This window comes from Clarias gariepinus, chromosome 1 (assembly GCF_024256425.1).
Source record: "Clarias gariepinus isolate MV-2021 ecotype Netherlands chromosome 1, CGAR_prim_01v2, whole genome shotgun sequence".
NCBI lineage: Eukaryota > Metazoa > Chordata > Actinopteri > Siluriformes > Clariidae > Clarias > Clarias gariepinus.
Window position 1 is genome coordinate 1897492 of NC_071100.1, and position 15009 is coordinate 1912500.

Sequence of the window (15009 nt, forward strand, 5' to 3'; positions counted from 1 at the left end):
TGCGTACTTAATGCTAGCATAAATGCTATAAAACCTTTGTCCTAAATGCTAAAGTTGATGTTAAAACGCTTTGTCTGAAATGCTAACATTTATGCTAGTAAGGTTGTGTCCTGAATATTTATGTTAATGCTAAACATGAACCGTAAGCATGAACATTTGTCTCAGATGCTCGTCTTTGTGTTAAAAGAAGCTTAGCTTTAAATGCTTCTTTATAAACAAAATTCTTCTAAGAAACGGATTGTATCTTTAACATTAGCGTTAGCTTTGAGTAATGCCAGTAGCATTTTTTTTCTATATGAATAAGGCATCTAAAAGAAATGCTAGCGTTCATGTCTCAGAAGCTGCTTAAAGTCATTACTAGTGCTATGACATGTTAGCTAAGTCTTTACTAGTGCTGGCTAGTTGTAACACAGTCGCTACACTGAAGTGTGAATGAAACAGAGGTGGTTGAGTGCGCACCAGCGTTTGGGACATCGCCTCGATGTGTGTGTGTGTGTGTGTGTGTGTGTGTGTGAAACCCCTGGGATGGATGACATGATTAGTGGTTCTACAGAAGATTCCCTGAATCAAACGATTATTTAAAGTGATCATTTGGGCACAAATGAAATTGTCCAGTCTACTCTTTTACATTAACCTTAAAGCTAACGATGTTGAGAAGTTTTTGCTGAAGCTATCTAGTGTTTTAGCTCACACTGCAGCCAGGTCGCGTACACGTAGCGTAAAGGGAAACGTGTAGGGTTTATTCGTAAAGGATTAATATGTTTATATGGAAGTGACGGTGTGAGGAAACCAATCTCATCAGTCCCCTGAAGCCCTGTCACTGTTTCGCTTCTTGTTCCACGCTGAAGTGAACAACAGCATTTTGACGTGCCTAGTGGTTATAACTGTTTCTTACATATTTATGATAAGTGGTGCGAATATATAAATCTATATATCTCTATCTCTGTATATATATATATATATATATATATATATATATATATATATATAATAACTATAATACACTTTCTGCTATGTACACGGTGCATATACACACTGTAGCATGGGTGAGGAAGGTATGTGCTACTCGAACAAATCTCACACCCCTGTCGGTAGGTTTTTTTTTTTCCTTATTTTATAATGCTAGCATGCAAACACACTCACACACACACACACACACATAAAAACTCTCTCTCTCACACACTTATTAGATATGGACCACTTTTTCTCTCCTGGTTGATTTTCTGAAGGTTTCCGGAGCGTCAAAGCAACAAAAAACATCACAACTGTAAATAATTTTCTCCAAAAAAAAAAAAAAAAAAAGTTACACTCCCTCCATTTTGGTCCCAAAGTGTACGAGCATCCGTCACTTTTTTCCAGTCAGGCTCAGAAACCCTCGTTGTCCATGCGGGATTGTTAGTGAGGGGTATTTGTTTTTACCCCTTGCACGTATAGACCTCCTCTTTCTGCGTGCACTGCTTGCACTCGACGTAGCAGCACCAGCGCACCTGGCATTGGCACGGCCGGGTTAGCACACGGCTCTGCGTGTTGTGGCCACGTCCACAGCAGATGGCGTCGCAGTTCTTGTCCTTGTGGCACTTGCGTGCTGCTGTCCCCGCTGAGTACATGCTGGCCTGACAAAAGTTGGGCGAGTCCTCAATGTGCAGCAGGTCAGAGGTGCGTGAGAAAGGCTCGGCTCGGGCGCGGGGTGGTGCGTGGGCTGGCTCGCCTTCTCCTTTTGCCTGGTTAGTGGCACTGGCCACCTTGAGCGCCGCCTCATAGCGCTGCTTCAGCACCATGCCGATCTTGTGGAACGGTGCTAGCTGACGCCAACACGTCTGCACCGTACACGAGCCGGACACGCCATGGCACTTACAGGTCGTGTCCACGCCAGCCTTAATGACCTGCGCAGGGGAAGAGACAACAACAGAGATGTTTAGTTTAATCAACCTGGTGCTAAACCAGCTGAGCTATCTTTTGTAGAAAGAGTAGACCGAAGCAACTTGCGATTGCTTCTTCTTTACTATTTAAACAAGCATACTGTACAACCATGGTTTCGTTTCATCCTGCGATATACAGACACTTTTGATAAAACAAATTTGATAAACTAAATTGATAAAACATTGCTTCTCGTAAAACTTATCAATCAATTTTAGTGTGAACGCAGGGTGTGTAGTGTTTTAAATATGCAGTGTATAACAACTAACATTAAAAGTCATCGGGTCCCAAGCCCAGAAATAAAATGGGTGGGTTGCGTCAGGAAGGGTATCCGGCGTAAAACCTGTGCCAAGTTGTAGTGCGGACTGGGTATTCCGCTGTCGGGAGCAGCCGAAAGACCAACAACAACAACAACATCTAACATTAAAAGTCGTCTCACACACACACACACACACACACACACACACACACACACACACACACACACTACTCGCCTACTAACATACTGCTAGCTAACTGATTAATGTATTAAGTGTAGATAGAGTATGACAAAAACCCTGGCACTGACAAACTAACTCGGTTAGACTACGAGGTGCACATTGAGAAACAATTTAACATTCGAGACATTCTGCAGGTTACAATGGATCAAAATTATTTTTGGTGAGCACTGGTGAACATAATTTAAAGATGATGATGATGATGGTGATGAAGCTGAACACTGGGAGTGGAAAACACGCTGCTACATTCTTACCTAATTATGCCAATTATTGCATTCCTCTGAACTCCGTCAGTAGATCAGTTTGTGCAGCCCAGTTTTTTAAAAGGTTTTTCTTTTCGTTCATTTTTTTTTGTTTAAGCTAGACGAAAGCCAGGTGATAGTAAAACTTGGCTTGTCTGGTGAAGCTGATTGTTTAGAGGTATTCATACTGTGAGGCATGATGTCGTAGCCTTTAAGTTCAGCCTTTATTCGTCACATACAAATTACTGCACAGTAAAATCCTTTATTCTTTGCATTACTGAGTTTTGTTAGTAGGCTGGGGTCAGAGCGCAGGGTCAGTCATTATACGATGTGCCTGGAGCAGACAGGGTTAAGGACCTTGCTCAAGGGCCTAACAATGAGAACATCGCGGAGCTCTAGCACACAGAGCCATTACTGCCGAATGAAGAGATGGTGAGGTTTAGGACTCAGGAAAATAATTAGGAAGAAAAATATGTTTTAATTCTTCATTGCACAAGGTTGTAAACAAGCACCAACTGGAACTAATGCTTAATATATGTTTGAGTACACGGTTGCTTCCTATGCAAACACTCACACACATGGTTAACTTTTACTTTAGCGATGTAGTTCTGTTCCCAAGTAAAGTTCAACACTCTCCTGTAAAGTAGGTGGCAGTATGCACCAGGGTGGTTTTGCGATTTGCCAACAGACACATTTTTAATATCTTTGAGACAATATCAAGAGCGACCCTCCCGTCTGAGCTTCCACATTATTAGCTATGGCAGAGCGGTACAGAGTGTTCACATAATTATGTGTTTCATGTAGTCAGATTTGTGTTGATTGCCCCCATTTTAAGACACAATCTGTTCCTGCCCTCATAGAAGACCTTTAGGCGAATAATTGTGTCTATTTGTGTGAATCTAATTGTGTGAGGTGTGAAAATAATTACACATCTAAAGCTTGTTCCACAGGTATCTTGACATGTCCTCTACAAGCCTTACATCTTTAGCTTGAGCATAGTTTAAGCTATGTTTAAAACTATTTACACCTTTAAACCCATTTCAAAGTTTTTATGCGTTTAAAATGGCTTTCTGGCCCAAACTGGCAATAAAGTGCAATATAGTGACATTAAGCAGTAAAATCCGTCCAGTTGGAGGTGTCACGTCAGTCGTGTCAGTGTGTTAGCTAGCAAGCCGTAGTACAGCGTGTGTTCTGGTTTCCCACAGCAAGAATGTGCACTTGGGTCTGGGGGAAACGGAACGACGGAAACCACAAGGTGTGTTTCAACATTTTCGTGAGAACATGAACTTTTAAGACAAACACTAGGGAGAAGGTGCTTCTTCTATGTGTATGTGTGTGTCTGTGTGTGTGTGTGTGTGTGTGTGAGGTGGATTTGGAAAAGCTGCACATGCAGCACAATGGAAAGCGAAATGTGAACCGTCAGCGTGAAGACTCGGGGGGAAAGCGAGGCCAGCACATTCCACGCTTTGCGCTCCATATGGGATCTGACCCCAAACATGGTGGGGAAAAAGAAAAAAAGAAAAACAGAATGGTGCTGTAAATCTTTTATCTCTGAGACGGATGGATGGACAGAGTGGTGGAGAAACGAGTGTGGGACGAGCTCCCTCAGCCAGACTGGGGTAATTTATTTTCATGCTTGAACAACAATATACGAGCAAGTCCAAAGACCCCCCCCCCCCCACACACACACACACACATACACACATACACACACACTGTGCCAGGCATGCCGTTTATTTTGGCTACATATCACGCACTTGCTCTGTTACGCAGCACTGGTCGTCTGTACAGTACACTTGAATAAATGGGTGAATTAAAGACTGGACTAAATTAATTAGACGCTTGCCAGTCTTTAAGTACGGGAATTTAGCATGCTGATTGTTGACCTTGTAAAGCAGCTGACACTGGACACAGACATAACTGCGTTATTGGAACATGGCCAGAGCCATATGACCTCACATTACAGCTTGTGCAGACATCCTAACATTATTAGACAAAAGCATAGCATTTCATTAGCTTCTAAACCCAAACACACTGAGGCTGAGTCTCAAAACACAATCTCACACGCTTCTCTGCTGTGGTCTGAGTGGAGGTCAGTGCACACTGAGGATTTGATACTGAAATTGTGCACGCTGGTATTCGGACCTCAGGCTTAAGCTGTTTAGAAGTTACATAAGAGTTACAAACATAGGACAGAGTTTGTTCAAAACTCAGTTACGTATAATTCTGAGTTGTGTGAGGTGCAGAATCAAGCGAGCACCGCAGTTTGTCACATATATAATCAAAGTTCACCACATTTATAGGTAATTATGTGATAATTAGTACTCAGTCTTTCCATTCAACAATACTGCAGTCTAGGTCTCCGGAGAAGACCTTTAAAACTTAAAACTCTTTAAGAGGTCTTTGGGTTGTCATCAAGGTGTCTTTACTATGAGTAATCTGGGGTGGACGCATGTAGTACTTACAGTATAAAGTCTTGAAGACATCCTGAGGATGTTGCCAATATGCCCCTAGTCAAGGAAAATCCCCATTAGGTCGCTAGTCCTGAGCAGGCAATGAATGCTTAGTCCTGAAGACATCCCTATTAAGTCTCTAGTCTTAAAGACATATGTGATAAGCCTCTAGTGCTGAAGATGTCTCTAATAACTCTTTAGTCCTCTAAAAAGACATCTCCAATAGGGCTCTAATCCTGAAAAAAAATCACCTAAAGTCTCTAGTCCTGAAGACATCCCAGATAATCATCTTGACGATATCAATAATAACTCTCTAATTAAAGACATCCACAATCCACTAGACCTAAGGACATCCCAATAAGTCCCTAGTCCTAAAGACATCCTCAATAAGTCTCTAGTCCTGAAAACACAGAATAAGTCTCTAGTAGTGAAATCATCTCTGATAAATCTCCATCCCTGAAGATGTCCCCAACAAGTCTATTATCCTTGAATCTTCTACCCGTTATGCCTGAGTACATGGTGACATAGGACTTTGTAGTAACTCATGTTATTAAGATGACTAACCAGAACATTCTTTACAGGTCATTTTATATCCCGACATTACCAGCCTAGTCAGCGGTAGTGTAGCAACATTCTTGCTAAGTGTGTCAGCCTGTGTCATCTGAGCACTAATGCTCTCAACACAGATCTGAGGTATTGACTGAAAATATGCCTAGTCAGGTGCTAAGATGCAGAGATGACCCTTAAATGTAAATCTTTGTCAAGTCGACACCTACCTTCATGCCAACGTGGCTGTTGTGCATGTCGACACGGGCACGCAGGTCCTTGTTGGACCTCTTGCCCAAAAAGTCCTTGACAAACTTGTTGCTATATTTGAGGTTGTCTCCACAGCCACCCCACTGCCAGGCCTTTCGGTTCTCCAGGTCAGGAGCCTCGTCACAGGTGCAGCGTTCCATTCGTCCCGCGCTGCATGCCTTAGCCATGGCATGGGTCAAACCGGCTGAGGAGATTGCATAGAGGAACGCTGTCTCTTTAAAACCTGAACACATACACACACTGGCTGTCAGGTCCTGCTGAGTTTGTGGCCAAGGAACTGGCCACAACATATATGTCACATAGTTACATTGCATTCCTTCAAATTTAGCTAAAATTGATTTAAACCAACTGAGGTATCTGGAGAATAGAACAGTATAGAAACACCCTGGATTGGGAAACAAGTAAAACAGTAAGAGTGGGAAATTATCTGCCTTATTGTTTTCAACACAGTACAGCTCTCAGCCAGTCTAAACCAAGCCTGGACGCTTACCTCTTTTTAAAATGTTTGCTCTGTAGCGCCCCTCTAATGTGCAGTTCCACCTCTCAAAACGGAACTGGTATTGACACTCAAGGGCGCTGAGGCTGATGGCCTCCATGAGCGTCTCGGCCACACCCGGGTCTCGTCTGCACATCCTGCGCTGCTTCTTTTCCAATTTGAGACGGTCGCAGAGTTTATAGTGTGCCCTCGCTGGTCCGTCCTCAGGCTGGAAGCTCAGAGGTAGGATGGACAGTGGCTCATTTCCCGTCAGCCTGAACGTAAAAAAGAAGAAGAAAAGATGTTTTTCTATTTCTGTAAAGTCTTCAAATTATCTGTTAGGTGTGCCTGTGGCCCAAAACCACTATTTAGGACCTATGCTGTAATCCAGAGCATTATGGGTAATATGTAATTGTGACATGGTTTAGACAATAATCTGTCTCATCTCATCCAGACGGGAACACTTGTACCCTTTTTATTGCTTGTATTTACTGTGTGTAATTATCGTCTGTCCTGCTCACAGCCAATCAGAATGCTTCAATAGAGTGTGAGAAGTGTAATTGTTAGATTAAGACACACGGCAACACACGCACACACATGGCACAATAGTGCGTTAAGCTGAATAGCCAAGAGCATACCCTGTTCAAACATGTTGTAGGAATCCGTGTGTGGGAGAAAATACCGAGCATTAATACACCTCTTTACACTTATTCACCTGCAGGAATGTAGCCCATACCATTTACAAACACACACACACACACACACAGAAACAAGTGGCCGGCACACAAACCAATAGCTAGGTGAGTGTGCACACTAATAAGCCCATTATTTCGGAAAAGTGTCCTCTATAGACTGAAGTTAAATTGCACCAAACTTTTAAGTCTAGTACCAGATATGACTGGAGTCAAATCCCTGAGTTGAACCTGGGCCACAATGATGAAACCCTTGTATCCTAGCATTGTTAGCCATAATAAACCTATATATGAGTTTGATAACTATTGGCGGCACCGACAATCTCTACTTTTTTCTTCCCGATTACATTTTTTCTTTAGAAGGTCTAATATTACTAAACTACTTATTAACTCGCTGTCACTTTCTTATCCGGACACTTTATGCTGCACAACAGAGTATGCATACATCATATGCATTATTGGACAGTGGTGGGCCAGACGGTTAAGGCTCTTGGTTACTGATGGGAATTTTGGGTGTTCAAGGCCTAGCCCTTGAATGCTGCCATTGTTGAGCCCTCGAGCAAGGCACTAAACCCTAAGCAAAGGTACATATGACATAATGTGAAATAATCTTAATCTATCTCACCAAGTGTTGCTCACTGGAATATCCAACAGCCATCTGTTGCTTTGCCATGCTCTAGCATGTCAAAAGGTTTAAATATGTGAATTTTCTTACGTGATAACTTCATTAGCCTTGATGCAACTTCATGTACAAGGTAAATGGACACCAATATGAATGATCTCCAAGCTAATGAAGAGAATGTATTACTGTTCACGGGCTTACTTTTTTAATCATACTGTCACTTCTAAAGGATTTCTAAAGGAAGTTTTGCTCACAACAGAACTTCATATATCTTGACGTTTTTCAGAAGGCGGCGCTCGACCAGGTCATAACTCTGCAGACAATGCCCTAACACCTCTCAGTGTCAGTTTATTTTAGAGCGAGTGTCAATAAAACCCTGACCAGCATTCTGAGGTTTTCCAGACCAGCTTGACTTCAACAACACGCCTCTTGCTCATTATGTGTAATTCTGGGTCAATTTTACACGTCCAGCACACAGCTGTGTGGATAAACTGGTTTATGGGAATCTCTCTCTCTCTCACACACACACACACACACACACACACACACACACAAAGCCTATCATGTCTTCTTAAACCTAACACTATGCCCTACGAATATAGCAGCAACAATAGATGTTTTAGTTTCAACAGCAAGTTTTCTCTCTTATACCAGTCCAGGTCTCTGTTCTGATTGGCTGATACCAGGTTGGCTGGCCACTGTGTTCTGGTTGGCTGAGACCAGGATTACTGTGCACTTATTGGGTGTGAGCGATAGGGAAGAAAAACAATTAAGTTAAGCCTCTATTTGTCACATATACATTACAGCACATTGAAATTCCTTCTTCACATATTCCAGCGTAACTGCGGTCAGAGCGCAGGGTCAGCTAGTTTATAGGGCTCTAATTGTCTTATTGTTTTTTTATTTAATTGTATTATTCCTCTACATTGAGGTGTGTCTGGTTTATCTCAGTTTCCATACATCTGAGATCAGTACTGGACAAATAAAAAAAAATTGATGCCTTTGTTTTAAGTGAAAGCTTTACGCTGCTAATACAATAAAGTAATTAATGAGTTGATGAAATGAAGAGGAAGGATTGATTGTGTAGCTGTGCTCCTTATCTTCTCCGATAAAGTCTTAGGATATAACGCTAATATTTCTCCATTTGGCGACTCGCTTTTGCTATCGCACAAGGTGGGTCTTGCAGGACCATTTATTTTTCTCCTTTGGCATGTTGAATGAAGGTATGTGATTACTTTTTAGTGGACATGGTGGGCGTGTCTGACGCTTCTCCAGCCGTCTGTCGTGGTCCACTTTGGAAGCAAGGCCCACTGGACATAATGCATGTGTCTACGCTTGAGGAAATTGTACATTCTTTCCCCTCTATCCCTGAAAAAAGATGTTTGCTTTTCTCCTGTGCTTTGACAACAGGGACAAATTTCAAAGTGGAAAATGGGCAAGTCACAACTTGGGGGTTTGGGGGGATGCAAGGTTACAGGCATATATTTTTAAAAGGGAAGGTAGACGAGGAACGTTCTGTAAGAGAATAACACGCATGATGAATGCCTTTAAGTTCAAGGTGTTTTTCATGTTATAATAACAAGAAATATATAAAAATCCTGAACTTGTAGCGGTCAGTCCATGCCTGCATTGATAAAGGAGATGGAACAGGGTCAAAATGGACATGACAATGTTAATATCTCTCTTCATGCTTACTGTATTTAAATAAAAATATATATCAGTCAAGCATTTGTTTTTGTCAGTAAAGATTTATAAGTTCTCTTTTATAACTGCATGTTGCAAGCAGCTGTGCATTTAATCCTCAACTGCGAGTAATGTGTATTTTGTTCGTGCCGCGATGTGCTCACACCCTGAAGCGAGAACCTGAGAACAAAAAGAGGATCGAGGCGTCTTTCTTCTGCTCGTTCTTTCTACATGACGTTCATCATATATCTGCAGCACAAAAGCGGCAGTAGAACCGGAGCCGTTTCAAATGCAGAGATCCGCTAATCCCTACGCCCTCCGGCGAAAAGTTCCCTCCCACTCGCGGAGATTTACCTCTTTACCCATAATGCCACAGACTCGAGAATGTACAGGTGAGAGAAAGTGTGCCTCTTCTTTGAGTTCGGTTTTAGTCACCTCAAAATATCAGCTTATGTAAGAGGGAAGGAGGGAACGGCATGTGATTTCACTAATCACTAATCAGAACTATTCTGATCATTTGCTAAGGATTTCAAGTTACAGTGGACAATAAAGCAGGTTTAAGATTTAATGTGAACATCTTTTTTTTTTTCCGCAGATTCCTGGAAAAACCTCAAGTCCTCCTGAAGTCCTAGACAGCAGTATCTTTTCAAATGTTCCTGAGGTCCAGTCAAAGTGAGGTATGTGTTTATGACCATTCAGAAAAGGGACGAAAAGTTGAATCAGAGTTCGAATTAGACTGAAACACTTTTCTGCTGTTCACACTGCTATGACAAAAAGCAACACATTTGAGTCATATAGTCCTGTGCAAACGTCTGACCACTCTCATTGCTTCATATAAAAATAAATGATGAAGATGAAATGGAAGAAATGAAAGCAAATGTTTTACTGCAACAGCCTGTAAAGTAAAAAGAAATGAAAATGTAAAAACTGGTTGTTTATGTAACAACCTCAGCAGCAACCTCATTCCCACTCTTGTCTTTTCCAACCACTCGGCATTCAGCACCTGCAGTATACTAATCTGATCATCTGTCATCATCTGCACCTGTTTCTTACTGGTTCATGCCTTAAGTTCGATGGTTTTTATGCTTAAATGCTTCATAGGTCACTGTGAGTCGAAACAAACAAAGGAACGAAAACATTCCTCTGAAAGTGATCAGGTACAGGGACTGGACTCACAATAATGAGAGAAGTCCTTATTTCACCCGCAGTGTGAACAGGTCACTTAAATTTCACCCAGAATCATCGATCCTTTCTTGAACCTATTACTACATATTGTAGACTTTATATTTAGCATTTTGCTAATTTAGTTTGAAGTTTTGAACTTGAACATCTCAGTTCTTTAATCAGAGAACCAATGTTAGAACTTTTGTAAAGTAATTCCACAGCTGAGTTCAATCCACTGAGACCTGTCGTCTCCTCGAGCAGGTACCAAGATGGTCAACCAAGTGAAAGTGACCACAGCCCAGTCCCCAAGCCCAGACTGGCGAGCTGTTCTAAAAATGAGTGTCTCTCAGACCAGTCATGTGGAAAATATTGCGTTGAGTTGATGATGAATAACTGAGCAGCGTAAACGCAATCACAAGTGATGCTCTTACGCCAAATCTGCTTCACAACACACACACACACACACACACACAAACACACACGTTTACGCCTACTGCAGAGGTGTTAAGTATAGACAGTGACTGAGCTCTGAAAATCGCAGCCTGATGTCATTACACACAGAAGACACACAGATAACATACACAGACACACACACACGCACTAGATAGAAGAGCTTTTCTGGTTGCTTAATTTCCCACAATCCCTTACAAGTGGATTTGTGTCTCCCTGCAAAAATGGAAGTGAACAGGAGCGATATTTATCTCAGCCATGTCCCTCCTCTCTCGTGGTAATGTTACAGACGTTGCCATGGTAACACACTCAGGGCATGATAGGAAAGTTTTGGGTTCTTGGCTGTTCGCTCACCCTGATTTTAATGACATCTGAGTAGAGGTGTGTGTGTATGTGTGTTTGTGTGTTGTATATATACCCTATATTTTCAAAAGTATTCGCTCGCCTGCCCTCACATGCATATGAACTTGAGTCACATCCAATTTATAATCCATAGGGTTTAATATGATATTGGACCCACCTCTTTGTAGCTATAAGAGCTTAAACCTTAAACTCTTCTGGGAAGGCTTCCCACAAGGTTTAGGAGTGTGTTTATGACCATTCTTCCAGAAGCACACCTGTGAGGTCAGACACTGATCTTGGATAAGAAAGCCCGGCTCATCCATGTCCTTATGGACCTTGCCTTGTGCACTAATGTGCAGTCGAATTGGAATTATTCAGACATTGGGTTTAGCCCCTTTGCTAGGAATTCTTAATGCTTCAGAATACCAAGGCATTTCGGACAATTTCATGCTCCCAACTTTGTGGAAAACAGTCTGGTCCCAAAATGACTGCGCACCAGTGCACAAAGCGAAGTCCATACAGACTTGGATGAGCGAGTTTAGTGTGGAAGAACTTGACTGGCCTGCACATAGCCCTGACCTTAACCAGATAGAAGACCTTTGGGATGAATTAGAGCGGAGACTGCGAGCCAGGCCTTCTCGTCTTACATCAGTGTCTGACCTCACAAATGCACTTCTGGGAGAAAAAAAAATAAAATTCCCATAAACACACACCTAAACCTTGTGGAAAGCCTTCTCAGAAGAGTTGAAACTGCAAAGAGTTGAAGCTGTTATAACTGCAAAGGATGGACCACCATCATATTTAAACATATGGATTAAGAATTGAATGTTACATTTTGCCAATATAGTATATAGAGTATCTAACAAACATTTGATACAAACATAGTTGGCTATACATAAAATAAAACTATATATATATATATATATATATATGGAGTCCATTTAGACAATAAAGTGTCTTGGTATGTTGTCATCTTTTATTCGGTGGTCTGTTGGGGGCTGTAGCATGAAGGTGGCTTCATGCTTCGTGAAGGTGTCTTCATAATAACAGACTGGACAAATGAATCAGAATGGTCTGTACTCTATAAACTCATCCTACCCATCAGTCTCTGCTAGCCATGCAAGGACAAACCACAAATACTGTACATCATCATTTGCTTTAGCACCCCGCCCATACATTCCTTCCTAATTCTCCAAGCAACATGTGAGTTTATGTTCATTCGCACGGTTAACTTAACAGTTGAGTAGTATTGATGAATAACATTAAATCAATCTGTCAAAATGTGCTACCACCGCTAAAGCAATAGGGATTGTACTCTGATAACATAAAAAAACCAGCATGTCAGGAAATGTTACCTGTAAAAATAAACTCTACATAGTACAGATAAAACTTTCCTATATGTTTGCTACAACTATTTAAAACTATAGAAACCATAAAAAAGAAGGTAGAGAGAAATTGGTAAAATACTGTAGGGCAGATTAATATAACTATCAATTTGTGCTACTGGGAGGAGGATGCAACAAGGATGCTGTCTAAAGTACACTCAGTCCAGGATGATCCTTCTTACCCAATACACAATGTGCTGATCAGAGAAGCATGTTCAGCCCATGACTGATCACAACAGGGGAGCGTTTCCTCCAGGAGCCATTAAACCCTACAACACTCCTCTGTAAAAACTGTAACTCGTCCACATATTACTGTATATCTATCACACTCAACCCCTGGCTACGATCATACGCGACATGTGTCACTCTGTTTTACTCTGCTGTATTACACAGCTGTAAACTCTGGGAATAAAGTAAAATGCAACACTACCAATACTTACAGTGAAAAATACTGACAACACCAACACTATAGCATGACACTAACAATACTGACACTGTGAATAATAATAACACTAAAGCATAACACTGTCAATATACACAAACACTATAGAGCAGCACTACTAATCCTAACATTGCCACTAACATCAATAAAATTAACACCAAATGCTAACATTGCAAATACTGACACCCTCAATACAGACAATATAAGCAGTAAAATGCAACAGTACCAATACCAAAAACACTAACACTAATGTTCTATGAATATTAACATTGCATGCAGCTTTTTCTTGGCGTTCAAAAGCCAACGCACGCAAGGAAACCGCTTCTAGTTCGCTTTCTTCGCGTTCATTTTACGCTTCGGAGGGCCGGATATATCCCATGATCCTACATGCTATACATAGGGAAATGCGGAAAAAGACAAAATAAAAAAAAATTATTGTTGAACAAATTACGCGGAAATGTTCGCATTTCTTTATAAACCACAAAAAAACTTCCTTTGATCTGACGTTGTGCAGTCAGAGAGTGAACCCGGTAGCAGCGGACTTTCATATCCAGTTCCCGACAGGTTAACACAAACTACAATTTGGGCTGCAGGCTGTAGAAGTCAATCGAGTGCCGCTACAAAACGCAACATAAACGTCTTGGACGTTCAGAGCGCGTTTGTTTATCCAAAAACTTAACGCCCGTTAAAGGCCTTAAAATACTCCAGATGACATAAGCGCTAGCAGTACTGACAATACCATGTCTAACAATACTGAGAGATCAAACTGACAGGAGTAGAAAAAGGGTAAAGAACACTGCCACACAGACATTGCATTAATCACCGACACCACGGTGTGTGTGTGTGTGTGTGTGTGTGTGTGTGTGTGTGTGTGTGTGTGTGTCAGTTGTATCTGCAACCAAGACGTTATCAGCAGAACCTTTAAGTCCTGTATGTTGTGGGGTCAGACCCCCATGGATCAGACTTCCTTGTCCAGCAATTCCCACAGATCTTTAATCGGATTGAGATTTGGGGAGCTTCAAGGTTTGGAATTAGTTGTCATGTTCCTCCGTTCCTGAACAACGTGTTCACTATGTCAGCATGCATTATTTGCACTGAAAGAGGGTGAATGGGCTGTAACTCGGTCTCTAACAGTGTTTAGATGGGTGGTATGTGTCAGAGTAACTTAACACATGAAGTGCAAGACCCAAGTTTTCCCAGCAGGACATCTCCTAGAGGATGACACTGACTTCGCCCACACACTTTCTTCACAGTGCATCCATTTCTAACCCAGGTTTCTCATATGATAAAAACGTGACTCATCAGACCACTGTCTTCTATTACTCCGTGGTCCAGTTCTGATGCTCACATACCCATGGTAGTAGTGAAGGACCCAGTTCAGCATAGGCACCCTGGCTGCTCTTCAGTTATGAGGCTCCATACGCAACAAACTGTATGTTCTGACCCCTTTCTATCAGAACCAACCTTCACTTTTAAGCTACAGCAGCTCTTCTATTGAATTAGACTACACATGCCAGGCGGCACTCCCCACGTGCATCAAATTAGCCTTGGTCACCCAGGACCCTGTCGCCACTTCACCGGTTTTCCTTCCTTGGAGCACTTTTTGGTATGTCCTGACCCCTGCAGACCGGGAACATTCCACAAGAGCTGTTGACATTACCACACTCTACCCCACCCTAACACGCTCTACCGTAGACAAATATACTTCACTGCTAGCTAGAGCCTAATATTAGCCATTAATAGCAAACACAAGTTAACTTATTAGACTTACTAACGTACCTAACTAGCTCTTTATCGAACTGGATGCGTGAGGGTTTTGCTGCATTACC

General features: G+C 41.8%; 1 protein-coding gene across 2 annotated transcripts in view; it reads right to left on the reverse strand.

Annotated features, from left to right (window-relative positions):
* Positions 1-330: 330 nt before the first annotated feature.
* wnt9a (wingless-type MMTV integration site family, member 9A) overlaps positions 331-15009 on the reverse strand; it is a 23023-nt gene continuing 8344 nt past the window's right edge. Inside the window, exons 2-5 of one of the 2 annotated variants that reach the window (XM_053505284.1) lie at positions 6416-6675; positions 5886-6148; positions 5122-5166; positions 331-1883 (exon numbers count right to left, since the gene is read on the reverse strand). In XM_053505284.1, the coding sequence (XP_053361259.1) occupies positions 1416-1883; positions 5122-5166; positions 5886-6148; positions 6416-6675 (1036 nt within the window). In that variant the 3' untranslated portion in view covers positions 331-1415. The remainder of the gene's footprint in view (positions 1884-5121; positions 5167-5885; positions 6149-6415; positions 6676-15009) is intronic. The other variant, XM_053505293.1, reaches the window with a different exon arrangement.